The sequence below is a fragment of the Lasioglossum baleicum genome, chromosome 2 (genome assembly GCF_051020765.1).
Source record: "Lasioglossum baleicum chromosome 2, iyLasBale1, whole genome shotgun sequence".
NCBI classification, from domain to species: Eukaryota; Metazoa; Arthropoda; class Insecta; order Hymenoptera; family Halictidae; genus Lasioglossum; species Lasioglossum baleicum.
In genome coordinates, this window is record NC_134930.1 from 13,088,115 (window position 1) to 13,107,357 (window position 19,243).

Sequence of the window (19,243 nt, forward strand, 5' to 3'; positions counted from 1 at the left end):
CTGCACTTATAAACACTGTGAGTTATAAATAACTGTGTACTCTCCCGCGTTGACATAGACGTTAGTGTCGAAGACAGGAGGATGGATAACGTTAAAACTATTTATAATAACGTTTATGCGGATCCATGGAAATTTCGAATCGCGTAAGACGGCAAATGGCAGAACGGAGGAGAGAAAGAAAGAGAGGGAGAGAGAGAGAGAAAGATCGGTCCGCTCGCAGACCGATACAAAACCATGGGTTCAGTTAGATAGAGGATGCATTTGAAGCTACCATTAAGCCCGTGATTGATAATGCCCGCAGACCCGTTCTGCGCCATCGCGTCCGTCCGATCAAGGTCTCTCTGGGTATACCGATCACGCAAAAAACGAAAAGCGCGTGGCGGCTGTGGCGCGCAACAACGCAAAATCGCTGGAAAAAGCGAACGAAGTGACGTCCAGTGCACTGTCACCAACATTCCTCGTACAACTCTATACAGACGTCCAATCCCGTAAAAAAAGGTAATTAGCGTCGAATCTTTGCTCCACGATTTTTACCCCACGCGGGTAGGTTCTGTGCTCTAGTCGATCCCGTGCAAAATAGGTCTCGCAAAAACCCTATTTTATACAAGTTAATCGTCATCTTCCACGCTAGAATTATTGCAAATTAGAATCTAAAATACGGATTTTACTGTCCGCCATATAGATTTCACTGGGCCATATACAAAAGGCATGTTTCACACACAAATTTTCATTATATTATTTACTTATTTATGTACAGTTTACTTTAACGTGATCCCATTAACAGCGATAACATATTTGTAAACTACGGATCTTTAGGCAAAATAAAAATTATCTGCTTCGATAGCAAGAAATAGGAACCAAATACAATGTTCTCTCTTCCCACAATAATTTTAGTAGAGGAGAAATCATATGTTAACATCTTCAACTTTCAAAGTTTTCCTACAATTTTGCATTTTATTTACTCAATTTTTCTTTAAATGCATGAAGATCCGCAGTCTACATAGTAGGCATGTAATTTGTAAAAAGGCATATAGTTAACGTTGAGATTATAATAACAAACAATAATATAAAGAAATAATCAGACTGCGGATTTTTATGCATTTACAGCAAAATTGAAAAGATGAAATTCAAAATTGTTGAAAAATTTTTAAAATTAACGATGTCAATATATAATTTCTTCTCTATTAAAATCATTAAGGGAAGAGATCATTGAGGCATAAAGATCCGCAATCCAGTTATAACTATAGATCGACAGATTTAAGGCACAAATAGGAAAGTTAAAAATCGTGACGTCGACATTTTTATTCCAAATTTCGGGCAGCAGGAATTTCAAAAAAATGTCTTTACACATTATCTATTGAACTAATCCTAAAATCTCAAAAAAGAACAGAAGTAGGTTGGGCAATGTTTTAAAAAGTTATCAGTTTTTAAAAGATGTCCATTTAATTATGCCACCGACTGTACGTAATGTGTTCGAAATGTGGAGGAGGCGATTACCATTACTGGACTGCGGATTTTTATGCAAAATAACTGCCTCAATTACAAGAAAGGGGAGTATCTCTTCTGTTAATAATTTTAATAGGTTCATCTGATCATCAAATTCGTCTGATGTTTCTTCCATTTAGTGTTTGACCTACCCATTTTTACCAAAAATGTATAAAATCCGCAGTCTAACCATAGGATTTGTTGAAAACGTCGGCTCTGCCGATGAGGAAAAAAGTCGTCCAAATTTTTATTGCTTAGAATCGATAGAGAAAAAGTGACCTGTTAGCTGTGGAACTTACAAGGGAAGAACCCCAAGTGATCGACTTCGATTTAGATAATCTTTTGCAAGACGATGGTACATGAATCCCTAATGATGTCTGCAAAATATTAGGTGTAGTTACTCGATAGTTTTAAAGATATAAACAATTGAACTTTCACGCAACCTGCTTACACGGCTAATGGAACTTCGAAAACCATGAAAGTTTAATAGTTTATATCTTTAAAACTATTGAGGAATTACACCTAATATTATGCAGACATCATTAGGGATCTATATACCATCGTCTCATAAAAAATTATCAAAATCGAAGTCGGACACTTGAGGTCCTACCATTGTTAGAAAAATGGCGACGAAAAGCCGCCGGACCACCACATTGCTTAGATAATTTTCGGTTGGACCAGTACGTCGGCCTTTGCTCGCTAATAAGTCCACAAGTACGTTTCGTGGTTTGTCATCGCGGTAGAAGTCATTAAATAGCCCATCCAACCCGTGAATAACGTAGTCGGAAAGTGCCGTTGCGAGAACTGGCAGTTTGCTGAAAACGTGGCGGTATCGTGAGCGTTGGTTGCTTCCCTCTCGCCGAAAGAAACGAATCGAAGAGGCGTGACTGTCGGGAAAGGCGCAACGAGGATTTAAAAGACGATCCCGGGGAACAGAGATGTTCCCGGTGGTCGTGACAGCGACTTCAGGGAAGTGGATTGGTTCTTCGAGCTGTTGATGCGAGCCTGGTACGTAGCCCTGAGGGTTTGAATCGTGCTCGACGTACAACGTTGGCGCGAGCATCGCTTATTATCATATCCGGACGTTTCCTAGACCCGAAGGAAACCTTCTCCAACTAGAAGGTATGCCGGAGATCTCTAGAAAGTAATCTCTCGCGTGCCACACGAAACTTGGCACTGGTTATAATGCCTCTCGTGCAATTTCTGATAGTTCGTTCTGGAACGAAGCTACCCTTCCTCGTTAGAAAACTAAATCCACCGAGGGTAATAATGCGATGGTTATTATACACCGAGAACCCTTCATCTCACACTTCTCGAACGGGCGTCTCGTGTAACGCGTTGTAAATTAGCTGATCATTCGGCAAAATGAAATAAGAGAAATCTTATTCGCGGAAACCGAACTATGTTCATCTCAGAAATGTTCGAATACAATTTTTTAAAAATGTTTTATATAATGAAAGGTGTTTATTCAAAATAAATGTTCATAGAAGACCTTGGTCATAGTCTAAACCTAACCACACCATAGTTAACTCTACATTCAGCGACAAGCTATTAATAAATGAATGAATTCATAAATTTCTGAATTGTATTTCTCAATATCGAATGCAACAACCTAATATTTCGAGAAAGTGTCGATAAAGGGTAGGTGACATTTTTGCGAATACTATTTATAGCGTGGCTGGTGATGCTGGTCGGGTAGGGGCGACCATCTTGATTCACGGCGTGTACAGCGATAGGTGAATGAAAAGCCGGCGAGATCCGCGTGCCAGTGTAATTAAATAAAAAGAATCGCGATATTGGGTGGAGAGGGACGCAGGTGGTCACGAGCGCGCCCTCGCGTAGCGAACTCTTCAATTGCGCAAATATCTCCGAGCCTCGATGGAAGAAATTAGCATAATGCCGGGAAGCATTAGGCTCGTGAGCGCAAATTGTGCGGCGTGCATCGGCTCAAAGAAACACACTGGGGAATACGCGAAGAAAGACAGAAAAACGGGAAAGGGGGCGGAGGAACGAGCGAAAGAAAGGGACGGAGAATGGGGAAGAAAAAAGAGAGGCGCGCAAGTATGTGGTCTTTCGTTCGGAATATGAAGTCACCGGGATAGTTGACACGGACAAGGACATTTGAAAAGGGCCCGATTTGCCCACCGAGGAGAATTCCGCGCGTACATTATCGCTCGGCTGCGAATCTTTATGTAAAATCAAAATTGTCTGCGTCGATCGCCGAGTAGCCGTATAGAAGTTTCTATCATTCTTTAATGACCTTGGGAAATGGAAAGTAATGTATCGACATTTTTCAATACTTTTAATCTTTCCACCATACGAAATTGAGTTGAAAAACTCGTTTTCGTTATGAATGCATGAAATCCGCGGTCCAATTATCTCTAATCACTGCCGGCGGGGCGTTCCCCTAAATGCGTTGTTTTCGTTTCAAATGTTTATTTACGCAATTGAGCAATTATCCTTTTATTAGAACAATTATGGTATTTCCTGCAATTTGTCAGCACAGGCATTAGAAACACTGCTATACCCTAGCATTAAACGGAATGTAGCTGTCTTATCTCGTGTGGTTTCTATTGAAATTATAGGAATTTTATATACTTATCGCAAGTACGAGAATTACCGACGGTTGTATTCTGTTCCTACTTTCTGAAGCACTGTCAAAGAAAAGAAGATTTCGTTTTATTCCTTGATCATTAAAAATGTAAATTATAAAATCTAACAATAGCGCGACGGTATAGTGCACTTCGATAGACCATCTCTTAGCAGAAGCAGAGGAGACTCCGCGTTCCCCAAAAAATCGCCGAAGTCGAGTAATAAATAGGAGAGTTCTCTGCAGATGATCAATGGAAGCTTTCTCCGAAGGATCGTTAATTCCGGCTCTAATTGACCAATATTCTTTCGTCTGGGCAAAAACCGAGCGCATTTTCGTCGGACGTGTTGCGACGACTCCGTTAGGGGTGCCACGTAGAAATGAGCCCACTTATTTTAATAAGGACGTTCGATCGACGAATACGGTGTGCTCGCCGATCGAGAATGGATTGCGAGCGGGAAACCGAGAGCTCGTTACCGGATGACGACACATGGACGATCCATCGAAAGTCCATCCCATCTTGAACACGTGAAAGTGTTGCAAGAAAAGCAGGTTATTACAGGTAGTTACAGGTGGTTACAGGTAGTTGAGGCACCGCGTCCCGACTCTCTTTCGCACTTCCTAAAGGCCGTTCTCCGGCCTACAACCGAGGCCCGACACCGCGACCGCACGCTCGTGTGCTCCTTTCTTTCCCCCGTGGCGCAACGATGTCGTGTCTTTCGAGGCAATTCCTGTGGTTCGGGGCCCAATATCAACGGAGGTGTACGTTTTCGTGGTGTAACTGACCTGTCCCGGCGAAACATTAGTTGTGCCGCACCGCTCCGACGAGCAGAGCAGAGCCGAGCCAATGAAGCCAAGCCACTTTGTGTCGCACGAAGCCGAGCCAAGCGGCTTCGCGTTGCTCGGATCTGCTCGACTCTGTTCGGCTCTGCTCGGCACAGCGTCGGCGACCGCAGAGACCTGTCCGTTTCGTCCCTTTTTCTGCTTCTTTTCTCGTTTCGTTGGCCTCCCCTCCTTCCGTCGCGCAATCGGAATGCCAGCCAACCAGCTGCAACGAAAGTAAATGCGCCGGAGAAGACATTGAATTAGCGCGATATATCGTGCACGGTTATCTCTCCGCAGCCCTCTTGACCACGCGGACAAATTCTTTGATAGACTGTACCCACCGACTCGTGAATACAATTACGCCCCGGTGCGCGCTCCGCGTTCGACTGCGACGAAAACTTTATAGGCTGGGATTTTTGGCGTGCCTATTCTACCTTCTATATGCCTTGATTTTTAGTAACCCCTCGGACTACGATTCGTTTCACGGTCACAGTGATTCGAATCTCTTTGTCGTTCGTCATTTCTTCGAAAAGAAAAATGAAGTTTTTAGTTGTTGTATGTGCTCTTCGATGGCTCTGTATCGACAACGGCAAAGTTGAATTTTATTAGGTGTAGAAATTAATTCGGTGCATTGATATTAAAGTATTTATAACTCTAGTTTCAATGCAAATAATCGCCCTCCATTTTGTAACGTTTGAGTAGCAACACTTACAGTTATGAACATTTGAGATCTAGTCGAAACAAAAACTATTAGTAACCAAGATGGCGGTGCCTGACAAGACTCACATACGGCACTGTATACTGTTTGCCTTTCAATTAAAAAAAAATGCTTCCGAAGCCGCTGAAATGTTTAGTCCTGCTTTGATCTTGATGAATGAATTGAATTCTGCTTGATTTTTCATTTATTCCGATCACTCCAGCATCATTTAGCAGATAGAAATTTCCAAACATTGGAAGAGGTGCGAAAAAGTATTGATGAATTTATTACACCAAAACCGCCATCTTTTTTCCGTCAAGGAATTCGATAGTTGCCTGAGAGATGGAACAAAGTCATCGGAAATAATAGAGACTATTTCGAAAAATAACAGATGTATAATATTTATAGAAAATTAATCATATACATATTTACGTAATAATATGATTCACGTAATCTTCGGATTTAATTTTTCTAGTGATTATATGTTTCGCATTGCTCTTTTCTTTCATCTGAAAAGGAATTTTGCTAACAAACAATATCTTTCGTGTGTTACAGGTAAGAATGCAAATATCACTCGAGGTGTTCTATCTTTGAACAACGCTGACGTCTTTGTAAGTAGCACTGTAATATAAATAGTTTTCACTATGTAATGAGAAGATATAATATAACAAATCATACAACAACCACTTTATTCGACGAAGTAAATTGTTCTTTGACTCCAACTTCTGCGAGGTAAATTGTCCACGATGTATTTTCTTATTTTAGTTTAGAGTGTCCTCGAAAAAATTGAATTTGAAGATCCGTCGAGTGCGCATACTGTCGAGTAGAAATCGCCTGACGCGTCTGACCATGGTCATCTGATTCTACTTCTTCTACCGCGTGAGAACTGAACGAATACTCGAATCCGATTTTCTCGAAAATAAAGTCGTATTTCAACCTTTCATTATCGACTTTCATGTTCCGTAGAATCATCCCCTTTCTAGCTACATCATCAGATCAGAAACGATGTGTATAATATACAAGGTGTCTTTTTTAAATGAGTACAGCAGGATATATCTCGGAAAGCGTTGTCGTTATCAAAAAAGTGTTCGTACGAAAGTTGTTTGGTTTTTCAAAAGATGTGTTTGGTCAACTTGTATAAATTATACACGTTCTAAAAATTTCATTGAAATTGGCTAACTCGTTTACGAGTTATAAACGATCAAAAGTGGTAAAAGTTGCAATCTTTCAAGATTTTCGGCCTTTCCATCCATTTTGATCGTTTATAACTCGTAAACCAATTAACAAATTTCATTAAATTTTCAGAACACGTATATAATTTACACGAGTAGACGAAACACATCTTTTAAATTTTCGTTATTGGCCCAGCCAAAAAAGTCGTAAAAATCAATTTTTACTATTGTTTTTCACAATTCCGACCAAATGCATTTTTTCAACATACTTTTTCGACATCATTTACTAAACTAATTCATCTAGCCTTACAGAGAAATTGAAGTCGCGTTTGGTCTATTCATAAAAAAGTTATTCTGATTTAAAGTGTGTGTGATCAGTTTCGCTCCTAACTGTACATTATTATATATGTACTAGTTGGGCACCAGAGTCCCACGTGACCGTGCTCGCCGCTCCCCGGAAGTGGCTTCACACCCCTCGCCTAAAGTAAGAGTTTATATTCCGTCCCCTTATTCTTATGTCCATGGTAGGAACAGCTGTTTTTTCTTTGTTTCAATCGCGATTATAGGTTGCAAACTGTGTGCGAAATTTTCGCAAATGTGTCGGTTCAACGATTTTTCTGAAATTTTAAGTCGTTTTTGAGTTGACACTTTGCCGTGCGATCTTCTTCGCGATTGCGATGATTAGAATCTTTATATCCGGAACAATCTCGCCAATTAGAGAAGAGCTGCCGCGGTCGCCGAGCAGTGTAAAGTGTAAACATGCCGCGTCATCCGATACGGGGTCCGATTCGTGCTACTGGGCAGTGATGCCAGTTGCCACCAAAACTGGTGCCAAATACTCTCCTCCTTTTCCCCTTCCACTATCGCATTCCAGCACCATGCGCACACTCCAACATCCCCCCCCCAAGACCGTAGACCACGGCGCCCTCGCCCGTACCGTAGACTGGTCTGGTCGTCTGGTCATCCGAAAAGGGGTACATTATCTCACCGTGATTACCCCTTCGACCATATATACCTATAGACCCAGCATAGGTATAGTATGTGTATAGGAAAACCGAGAGACAGCTCGGAAAAGATAAACGGGCAGTGTGACGTCCAAACATTGGAAACATAATAAAAAAAGCAAGTAAATTTATTATCCGTGGGAAAGTCCCAATTGTCTTTATCAACTAATATCTTAAAATTAAAACTTAATTATGCGTGGGAAAATCCCACTTGCCCTTATCAACTAATATCTTAAAATTAAAACTTAATTATGCGTGGGAGAGTCCCACTTGCCCTTATCAACTAATATCTTAAAATTAAAACTTAATTAGTACGCCGTCTGCTTTGGGCCGGAAGGTAAGCAGCGGCTGGTTCTTGGAGGAATTCCACATCAATCCTTTCCCGCTTCCACTTCCTCGGCAATGCAGCATCCGAGGTGGGAGCGGATGGAGTAGGAGGAGGTGGAGGAGGAGGGGATGCATTTTCGATGACAATTCTTTCGATGTCATCTATCAGCTGTTGCCGGCGCCGACGGATCAATAACCGTATCGTTTCCTTCCGCTTCGGTAGCGGCGGAACCGCGTATACGGTCTTGCATATATCGGTCACATCGACCGTCCGTATTGAATCGCCCGCCTTTAAACGTTCTAAATATGGCACCAGGGCCAATAAGAATTTATTGTATAAATCAGGTCGGTCCGAGAAATCTTTCTTATACTTAGCCATGGCTTTAGGAGGATGAGGTCCACTGGCATTACATACCGCCCGCGCAACACTTTGCTTGCGAGAAACTCGCTACGTCGCGATGGCCATCTGGCGGTGGCCGCGGTAGGTGACTCCGCGCGGCTCATTGTCAGACTGCTTGCGAGAGCCTGCTATGTTGTCGTGGTCCTCTCGCGGCGGTCACGATGTGAGTAGTCTCGCGCCTCGAAGATATAAACGTTACAAAATTGTCCCGAAACACATTTGGGGCGATTGGATTCTACTGATCGATAATGTCTCATTCGATTCATATTATTTTCGCTTGCATTTTCTCATTCATCATGTGTACATGCTGAACGTGTTTGTGCTAATCTATTCAATTTCATTTAGCTTTTCACGTTTCTCACAAGAACCTCAAATTGAATATAGGTGCTACCAGTCGAAAGATATAAGCAGAAACGTGCCCGAAACAGGGTAAAAAAATCGTCTTTGGTCACTAATGACGTCGCAACATTTGAACGAATGGTCTTTTTCGAATGGGGTTTGCTCTAAAACCTTCTCGGAGCAGAGCCACGTCTAACGGTCCAAACCCCAGTTTTCTACGTTGAGCCGTTCTCAAGTGATGCCGTTACAAACATACATACAGACAGACACGATTTTATTATATATAGAGATATAATAATTATTTATCATATCCCGGAAACATTGTCTTCAAAAGCTTGGCCATAACACTTTATCCATTAACGCTATCGTCATCAGCGATAATGTAGCTGGCAACTATACCTTGCCAACGGTACAATTTTTTGGTGTAGTTTTTATCCTATGAAATTTTATAGCTAAAAAACAAAACGTGTCCCAACCTTTACTACAGTCCGTTACGCCGAAGAGTTCTTCCTGTAAATAAATTAAACTGAATTTCAACAGAACCCGCGTGATAACTTGAGTTGTCTGAAAGTATTGATTGTGTGGACGAGGCGAATTCGATCGTTATAAGCAACGAATGCCTAAAGATCGGCAGTCTGCTTAAGCCAATCTCTGAGCAGTATCTCCCGAACAAAGTTACAACTTCATTAATCGCGCGCAGCCAACGGTAAGAAGATAGTTCTCAGGACAACTGAGAATCCGCTTCGGCACGAGGCAATCAGCCCGCGATCCGGCCAGACGGGACTTTCTCCCACGGTGGAGAGGAACGAAATGAAAATCTCCTACTCCCGGGGTCTTGTCAGTCGATCTCGATAGAGCGTAACGCGATCCGTCTGGTGGTCGATGTGATCGTTGGTTCGGTGCCGTCCGAATTCATCGGATCGGATCCGATCCGCGATCCATTGGAACTTGGATCGCGCGCGCACTTGTGCTCTCGCCGTTTGCCGCGCGCGGAAAGGCTGGAAATCACTCGGCGATGGCGATCGCCAGTAAATCTGAATTCTCGTTGGACGGTCGTTATTCAACGGCGCGCGGGGAGCAGGAAGGGCAATTATGGAAGCATGAATATTTATGGAAACTCGTGCACCGTGTAATCTTTATGAGACAACGGCCGCGGGACGTCGCCCGGTACCGTGATACCTCACGGTTTACTTTGTCGGTGCGCACTCGCCGAACTCAATTACCCCAGCTGGCAAAGAGAGGGAGAGAGAGATACGCGGGTGAAACTACGCGGTCGAAGAAGCGATCGATCCTTTGGTTAAGTGGCTACCTCCGCCGATATCTATTCGCTGACAAAAGGACGTGCGATGTACACACCACCGAGAAAATACGGTCCAGCTGCGGGGGAGTGAGAGGAGACGCGTGGCTTTTTATTAAAATTTTATCTAGGTGCATGGTAGTGCAATCGCTCTAACGTAAACAAAAGAAACTGCTAAATGGCGCTAAACGGGCCATAAATCATTGTTACACTCTGTTTGCCTGAACGAGAATGTACCAGCAAGAAGGTCAACGTCCGACTCGTCACCATTGCGAAAAATCGGCGCGTGGGTAACGTAATATCACTTTTCCCTGGAAATAAAACGTTCCAAGTTATTGTTAACTGTATCAGGGCTAGACATGCCTCTCAATTACTTAGCAAAGCACGGTTGCGATGCCGTTGTTGCGTTCGCTTATGCGCTAATTGGTGCAAATATTACGTGATTCGTTCTGCTAATTAGCGAACTGTTAGAAAGCCAATCATATACCCGCAGTTCCATTCAGTATACGTCATTCAGACTCGAGGAATATTGCGGTACAGGTTTTGCACTCGAAATTAACCACAGATCAAATTCATCCTTTTGCAAATGAAATTTGTGGCTGACTCGAGAATGAAATAACGCGATATCATTTTGTCGTGATTTTATTTGAGAATGTGCGAGTCCTACTGACTTTGCATTCGAAAGGCTTTATGGTTAGTTTAAGCAAGTACGAAGTCTATTTATCGATTAGACGTGAATGATAATTCCGAATTATCCCCTCTCGTTTCAGAAACGTGTACCTCGCACCTATCATCTCCGAGAACTCTCTGTCTGAACGCCTTCTATACACCGAACGCGCTATAAGTCAGACGGTGCATTGTTCCCATGGCAGTGCATCGCACGTTTGTCGGGGTATCGATACGGGATACGCTTCACAGCCAATTATTATTGCCATTTAGATAAGGAACGCAGTTAGTTAAGCCTGGAGACCTCTCAGGATCATCGTGCGGTGCTTGCACCTTTTCCGCGGCGACTATTCACCGATGCAAAGATACATTCGATAGGCACGTGCCCAGTTGACGCGCCTGTGATGCACACACTGTCCACACGAACATTAGCTTGACATATTTGCCAAACCTAAAAATGGTAATTCAATCTTCTCAACAGTTTTCGTTCCTACCCGTGTTACAAACACGTACGAATTAAAATCTCCACAGTCAGGATGCATGCTAACCTCTGTCTCAACCCTCTTTCTTTTCGTAATACAATTTCCGAAATTGTTTTCGAAACAATTAATTTAGATTAATAATTAATTTAGTCATACTTCAATAACCTCTTCTTGAGGTGAAATTATTTTGTTCGAACAATGTAATTGAAACAAAAATTATTCAAGTGAAATATTATTTTAAAGGTCAAATGAGAAAATTAATCTTGTATGTTTGTAAAATACAAATAATTCGGCATTTCAAATGATTATTTTATTCGAATTTTATTTCAAATGAAGTTATGCCCAATCGTTCTACTTGCTGAGATTAATGTTTGCAACAATGCTGCTTCAAACAGATTAAATAAAAATTCGAACGGATGAACAGCTTTTTCGTAGCCCATCTGTACTAATTGTAGGTGATCTAATTGTAGGTGATTTGTATAGGTTTTGCATTCCAAATTCACCCTTTTGCAAGTCGAATACAACTTTTTGCAAATCAATTTTACCCATTAAAAATTAATTACACTTGAAAGCATTTCCCTTGAGGGTACAACGAAGAGGTATGTGACGTTAGACACACGTGAAGGGAAACATACGCTTCAATCAATACATATGTATACTTTCACTTTTGGAATTTATTAATCAGAAAATGGTTACAATGAATATACATATGTACATATTATATCTACACACAGTTTTCATACATTACTCATGTAATAAATTGTTAATTACTATCATAATAAATAAGTACTAGATGCACAACTTCGCAATAAATAAAATTTTGAATTTCTTAACAATTGATTTACATTCAATTTGATATTTTTTTAGAAGAACTTATACTTGAAAATACTTTATTTGCGAAAGGGCGTACTTTCGACTTGCAAAAGGGTGAATTTCGAGTGCAAAACCTGTAGTCGAAGAAAGTTGAGATTTCCGTGAAAACTTTCATGCGGAAAAAGTGTTGACCGATCGGGCCGGTTACGTTTCCGGATAGTTTCTCGGCGATCGAGCACGAGGTTCCTTTTTCTCCCGTCTTTGTTTTTCACATCCTGAAAAAAAACCGCAGCCATTCGTAGCCGCTGACCGTAGCAACGGGTCGTATCATTTGCGAGGATCTACGATACTAGATGCAAATGGGCTTCACGAGAGAAGTAACCAGGAGTCGCCGCCGCACCGGGCCGCACCGCTTCGAATCTTAATAAGAATTCGCTTTCTGGTCTCGTTGATTACGGGATTAACCAAGAACCAACGGATGAAAGTTTAGTGGTTTCTCACAGTTCAGCGGCAAACCGTGATCCGAAAGCGCACGAAGCAATCTTGCGCACAACCTAATTCAATCTAATCGCCGACACCTCGCGGATTTCGCCATCGGAAACGTCGCCGCTTCGAAAGATGAGCATTCTGCCACCGTGAAGCGAATCCTTCGACGAATACATGTAATCAGCAGAGTCGTTACGCGATTTAGCGATTACGCAAGCTGTTCCAACGTTGTGATCCCGGTCTTTTCGATGTTCGACGATGCTCGACCGTATAGATCGGTGGGGCCCATTCCGTGGAAATCGACGGAACATCGTGTTACCAGTCTAATGACAAGTTTCTGGAACGCGTCGATTGTGACTTAGGCTATGCTCGGAGTATTTCTTAATTTTAAGTTACACGTGTAACTTCACGCCGTAAACCATGAACGCGTTAATATACGTGCTGAATGGAAAGCTCGATTTCGAAGAGAACAACAATTTTATATTGAGTCGGAATAAATCACGACAGTTGATCCTTCAGGAACGACGTCTCTGCGCTATACCGTCTCTAAAGAGTGTTTCGAAATCAACTATTCAAGATGAGATGATTACGCTAGATGCGATACACTTTCAAGCATTCCTGTTCGCTTTCCAGAATTTGAGATTCGCTACGGAAGATATCAACAAGGCTCGATGTCGAAGGAGTAGAATTTGGAACCTGTAGCAATGGAGTTGCCGAATTAATATAGGAAGACGTGCTTTATTATGATTGCTGCTCAAGGACAGAAGCACCGATAGCTCATTGAATCGTCCGATACAATCGTCAAGTGACGTAAGCCACGGAAAATATCGCCTCGGTTCTTCTATTTCATTTTAATCCTCTTCGAGATGTCAGGGCACACGTGACGCTGTCCGGTATCGCGGGCCCGTATAAGGGAGCATGATGTATCGTCAATTTGAGAAGAACGAAATGAATACTTAAGCGATACACTGGATCACCCAGGCGAGCAGCCAGGCAGGCTAGCAAGCGGGCAAACAGACAGGCAGGCTTACGCGCACCAAAGGGATGAAGTAGACGCGAAGATATCATCTTAACGATTCGTATCCATCATTCGATGCCAATTCTAGAATCCCGCTATCGCTGATTCCGTATCTGTCCGAAAAAAACCCGGTCAGAAAATAAGCCTTCGCCGTAGTCAGCGACCGGACCACTTTCTTCGGCTGACTCGGTGGCCGGACTCGATTTGCTCGGGTTCATCAGCGCTCGCGAGCGTTTCAATCACGGGACAAACGGTGTCTGATCCGCCACAGAAGCTGGCGCGCACACGCGTAAAATCAATCAAAAGTAACAGGACGAAGGCGACCAAAAGGGAGCGAGAAAACTATCCGCGCAGAGAGCCGTGAGTTCGCTGGGAACGTGTGCGCTATCGTGTAACATTCGAGCTGGCTCGCGCGTGTATCCCCTATCTCGATAATAGAATGATCTATCTACGACGAGCGGCAACAATAAGCTCGCGCGATATTATTCCAGCCCGCTGTATCGCAGACACGCGGGTACTTGATCTGGAAGCGAGCAGTCTGCCTAACCCGACAAATAACAATACGGTATTGCCCTCACGTAACCGTAGAGTGGCCAAGATCAGCGCCATTATGCGCCGCCAGGGAAAGAAGTTCCTCTTCGGGTTCCTCTTCGGGAAGATCTCTGCACCGTGTACCGTACACACTACTTGGACAACAACGGACAGCATACGGAACATAACTTCGATCCTCTTCTCTTCTCCTGGCCATTCTCTGACCCCTTCTCTTCTCTTCTCTTCCTGCCTCCGCTGTCTCACCGGATCCAGCACGTTTTCAATACTTAATGCACCACGGATGAAGCCCCGTTCAATTACTCGCAACACGATACCACGGCTATTTATTGTGGTCTGCCGAAGCTCGGGTATCCCTTTCCTCTGTAGCTCTGTCCTCTTTCAGTCAACTACACCGGATGATCCCTCTTTTCCCTCTTCTTCTTCTTCTTCTTCTTCGTCTTCTTCTTCTTCTTCTTGGACTTCTTCCTATGTCTATAACTTCCCTTGACCTCCACTATACTGTTCTTCTTTAGCGTCCCCATCTGGACAGAAACCATTCTGTCCATTGTGCTCGCGTCGCAAGTACCATCGACGAGCTAGGCTACGCTTCCGTGGCGTTTCTCAAGGCCGCTCGGTGCATTGCACATTTTAGCCCTCGGGATCGTGGAGGTTCTCGGAATAATCAACGGTATCTAGATTCATTCGTTCTTTGCCTATCAGTTGAGCTTTGAGTAAAAGTTAACCCTTTGCACTCGGTTGTCCCCTCCGAGGCACCACTGAAAATTGCTTGTACCATTATTCAAAATATTGTTTCCATTATTAAATGTATCGGTATTTAATCGATCACTAAACATTTAGGTGTTGTATGAGGTATTATACCAATTTCATATCCATAAAATTTCAAAAATCATAGGGAATAGAAATGTTCTAGATTGGAAGAAATGTTTAATTTTCCAGATAAATAGCTCCGAGGGTTAACTCTCCAGTAGCAACGCTCGATTCTTCGTAATACATTGATTAATTATACTTTTTCATTACCCATTTATTGATACTGATCATACTGAAAATATTCAAAAAATGCTAGAATATGAAATTCAATAGAATTTAGTGCCATTTTTATTGATTTCAGATCCACAAAGAATGCTACCACTGAAAATAAGAGTTTATTTGATTCCACTTTCTTAAAATTTGTCTATAAAAATTGAAAATTGCATGAACATCCGCATTCTACTGATCGCCGGCTTCTTTGTTTAAATTTCCGAATTACACTGGGCCTCGCGTAATAAATTTTCGGATGCGCATTAGACTCTTCGTTCCTGAAGAATTAAGAGTTAAAATAAGAGAATTTTATAATTTCATCGACGGCGATGTCGAATTTAAGTTGACCTAATACGGGAGTGTCCGAGATCTGCGAAATTCTAGTGTCTTTAAAATAACCGTTCCAATAAAAAAAATGTGTAATTGTGTCCAACAAAGGCTGAATTAGTCCGTTTTGAATTTCCAAAGATTTTTAGGAAATGTTAGCGGTTCATGATCGGAATTAAATCCGATTCATGGACACATTAGATTGTTGAATACGCAGGTTTGTTGTACAAATTGAGAAATCGTGAAAAGGTAAAATAATTGTGTGAACATCTGTGGACAAATAATGCGAGTGCATGGGATTAAAATTGTTCACGGAAAGGAACTAAGTCATGGAACAGCTTGACAATTTGCGGAACGTTAGTGATACGCATCAAGAATAGCTCTCCCGAAGAAAAGGGCTTCGAATTGCTTCCTGGTTTCTCGATAACAGTCTCCACCCTGCCTCAGGACGATAATTCCGGATTAACAACAGCACGTCGGTATCGATTGTTTATCGTGTGAAAGCCGTTCGTGAACGATCGTCCATTACGTTCGCCATGTTGCACCAGCGTTTCACCGTTGCGGAGGGATGGTCTCGAACCTTCCTTAGTATCTGCCCTCGGTAATCTCTCCTCGCAATGAAGAAGGCACTCTCTCGATCCGGAAATTCACGTGATATCGACTATGAAGGCGATAGATTATAGGAAACCTATACAAAAACCATGCAGATCGTGTCCTCTCCAAAACAACCTTTGTGAATCACAGGGATCGTCGAACATTCTCAAACATAAAACAGATCGCATTGTCTTGCACGATCTTTTGCTCGTTTGATCACCATTGATTAGTAGACTGCGAATCATTATTAACGTGAACCTTTAATTTTTTCCTCAAAACGGGACATCTATTAATTTTTAGGTACAGTGACTCCCATTAATATTCAGACGCTCTAAAAAACGCGATAATCTTTTTAATATTGAACTATACGATTCAAACTTTTTCGAAAGCTATAGCACTTAGTTCACTACAGGATGTGAAAAGAAATTTTTTCGAAAATTGCAATTGGTCGGAATTGTAGAGAAAATACTAGAAGATCCATTTTATAACTTTTTTATGTGGGCCTATATTGAAAATTTAAAAAATACGTTTTGTAGATCTGTTTCAATTAAACATATCCTGAAAATTTCGTCAAAATCGGTCGACGTTGCAATGAGCTACAAGCGTTTAAAGATGGTAAAAATTGCAGATTTTCACGATTTTCGGCCTATAACAGCAGTAAATCTAAGAATTCTTATACATCTTTCAATGACTGGCATTTTTCCCCGCATCAACCGATTTCGATGAAACTTTCAAAATTTCTCTACAATTCCGGTCAAATGCAATTTTTGAAAAAATTTCTTTTCACATCCTGTAGTAAACTAATTGCTCTAGCTTTTCAAAAGAGTTCAAATCGCATAGTCCAATATTTGACAAGTTACGGTGTTTTTAAGAGTGTCCGAATATTAGTGGGAGTCACTGTAATAGTATGTGTATTCAAGAAAACGCATATTTCTTCATAGTTTCTATTTATTAATGAAAAAAAACGGGAATGAACGCGTAAAAATAAATTAATTTATGTGGTCTTATATTTTCGGAAGAACAAACTATGCGTGTGTACTGTGTACTATGTACAGTAAAGTCGGGTTTACAGTCCGTGATCGGATACGAGATCATTGTCTAGTGCCTACCCACTCCACTGTCATGCTGTCCTTCTCTACGTTTTGCTTTCTTTTCAACGTCGCCGTCGGCGCGGTAGATACAGTCATAAAAAAACGATGTCGGCATGCGATCACTGTCCGTGCAGAACACAGGCTGTTGGACAGTAAACGCGACTTTACTGTACTCGCAACCGAGGAGCAAGCGAACTACTTACTTCTGTCGACTTATAATGTGCGAGACTTATTGGCATGCCCTACCGCCGGATGATTTTTAGATTTTTCGCGTCCTTTTTTGAAATTGTTACCGTGAGTTGCTCTCTTTCTAAAACCGGGACATTTCGGCGTCCCGAAGATGTGCTTGGGGACAACGGGACAGACTACCTAAAAACGGGACGGTCCCGTTCACAACGGAACGTATGGTCACATTAATCATTATGCATGTACGAAGAAATTACAGTAGAACTTCGATTATCCGTGCTAATTAGTGGACCATGATTGTTCGGATAATACAACAATTACATAGTTTCGGTGCTGAACTTAATCCTTATTTAAGTGTGCAGTAAATCGTGCAGCGTATGGGTTGGTTTAACGCAAACTAGTTCTTTGCGGAAAGTATTCAGACGATAAAGAGTTCAAACTTCAAAGGCCCGGATAATCAAGGTTCTACTGTAATTGGGTGAAATATAAAACAGAAACATGAAATATCGATCGTTCAGGAAGGACGTCCGGGTCGTATCGATGTTGAGCCGAAGGAAAAAAATAGCGTAGCTCAGCCGATAGTTCAGGGATATGCAAAAATGATTAATTTTCCCAGTAACGAGGTTCGTTCCCCGGAGATTATCGCCCGCTAATGCGGGGTGCAGCTAGAAGAAAAACTGCGCCGATGAATAAGCGCGTGTTCCATTCGTTAAATAAATGATTTCGTTCCGCGTGATGGCTGAGGTGTCTTGTGGCGGCTGACGGTAACATCTATTCCGACGAGCGACCGCGACTTACGCCACTCTGTCTCGGCCGACATTGTAACGATCGCATCTGAATCCTCGGCTAACGTTACTTCTGCTTCGTGCCAGGGAGGTGGACGTTTCCACTCGATCGGCGCTGACTCTCCGCTGAACGATAGGGTACGTCCGACGTGATCCTTTCAAATTGGAAATGTTCCCTTACCGATTTTCTTCCTCGGGCTCCAACAGCCTCCGGCAACTCTCTACAGGGTGGGACAGAATGTGTGGGACCCACTCCGTGAGCTGATTGTCTGAAGTAGTCCTTATCGACTTTCGATTTTTTTTCTGATCCTGCCATCCTAAACTGTGGGACTTGGTAAGGAAGTGATGTCTGCAAAATTTCGAAGCAATTGCGTTAAAGTTTTAAAATTTTCATGATTTTAGAGAGGACATTTTTCCCCTTAGGTTTTTAAATTTTATAGGAGCGCACACACGCACAATCAAACGTGAATCGCGATAATAAATACCAGCTGAAAATTACATAGGCCCTTCTTCCATTGGAGAAAGACTGAGAGACTTTTTTACAGTTTGTTTTATTAAATGTGAAAAATCAAAATAAGTTCCTGATTGCGCTCGTATAACATTTAGAAAACCTGATATAGGCCCTTCTTCCAGATACCCGTTCAATTGTATTATATTTCGTTGTTTTTGAAATATAGACCCGAGTAAATTGAAAGTCGGAAAATAAGAACCACCCTATTTCACACTTGAAAACAATGAAACACGTTAATGGAACCTAAACCGTTCAATGTAATATTAGATGAAAAAAGTTCGTTTCTCGTTTGTACATTTTTATGAAAAGACAGCTGCACAACCATCTCCCTGTTTACTGCTATTCTAATGTTAACTCTGTACAGGGGGGTGATTGGACCCCACACACATTTTAAGCAAAATGATACTCGAAAAATTTGAAACGTATCGCAGATAGCATTCCTAGAAAAGTTTTTATTTTCGTTTTCGTCAGCCTGGGGTGCATTTGCATCCCACACACAGAGAGAAAGTTAAATTCTGCATGGGTCAAGTACTTTCGACTTTTTGTCAAGATTCCGTTTTTCCAGCCTGTGCTAAACAC

At 42.0% G+C, this 19,243-nt stretch overlaps 1 protein-coding gene across 2 annotated transcripts in view; it reads left to right on the forward strand.

The window, feature by feature from the left end:
• Positions 1-19,243, forward strand: part of Blo (bloated) — a 188,337-nt gene that overhangs the window by 145,765 nt on the left and 23,329 nt on the right. The window contains exon 5 of one of the 2 annotated variants that reach the window (XM_076439688.1): positions 6,153-6,208. The exons of the other annotated variant lie outside the window; for it this stretch is intronic. Coding sequence (XP_076295803.1) covers positions 6,153-6,208 — 56 coding nt within the window. The remainder of the gene's footprint in view (positions 1-6,152; positions 6,209-19,243) is intronic. 2 annotated transcript variants of the gene reach the window in all.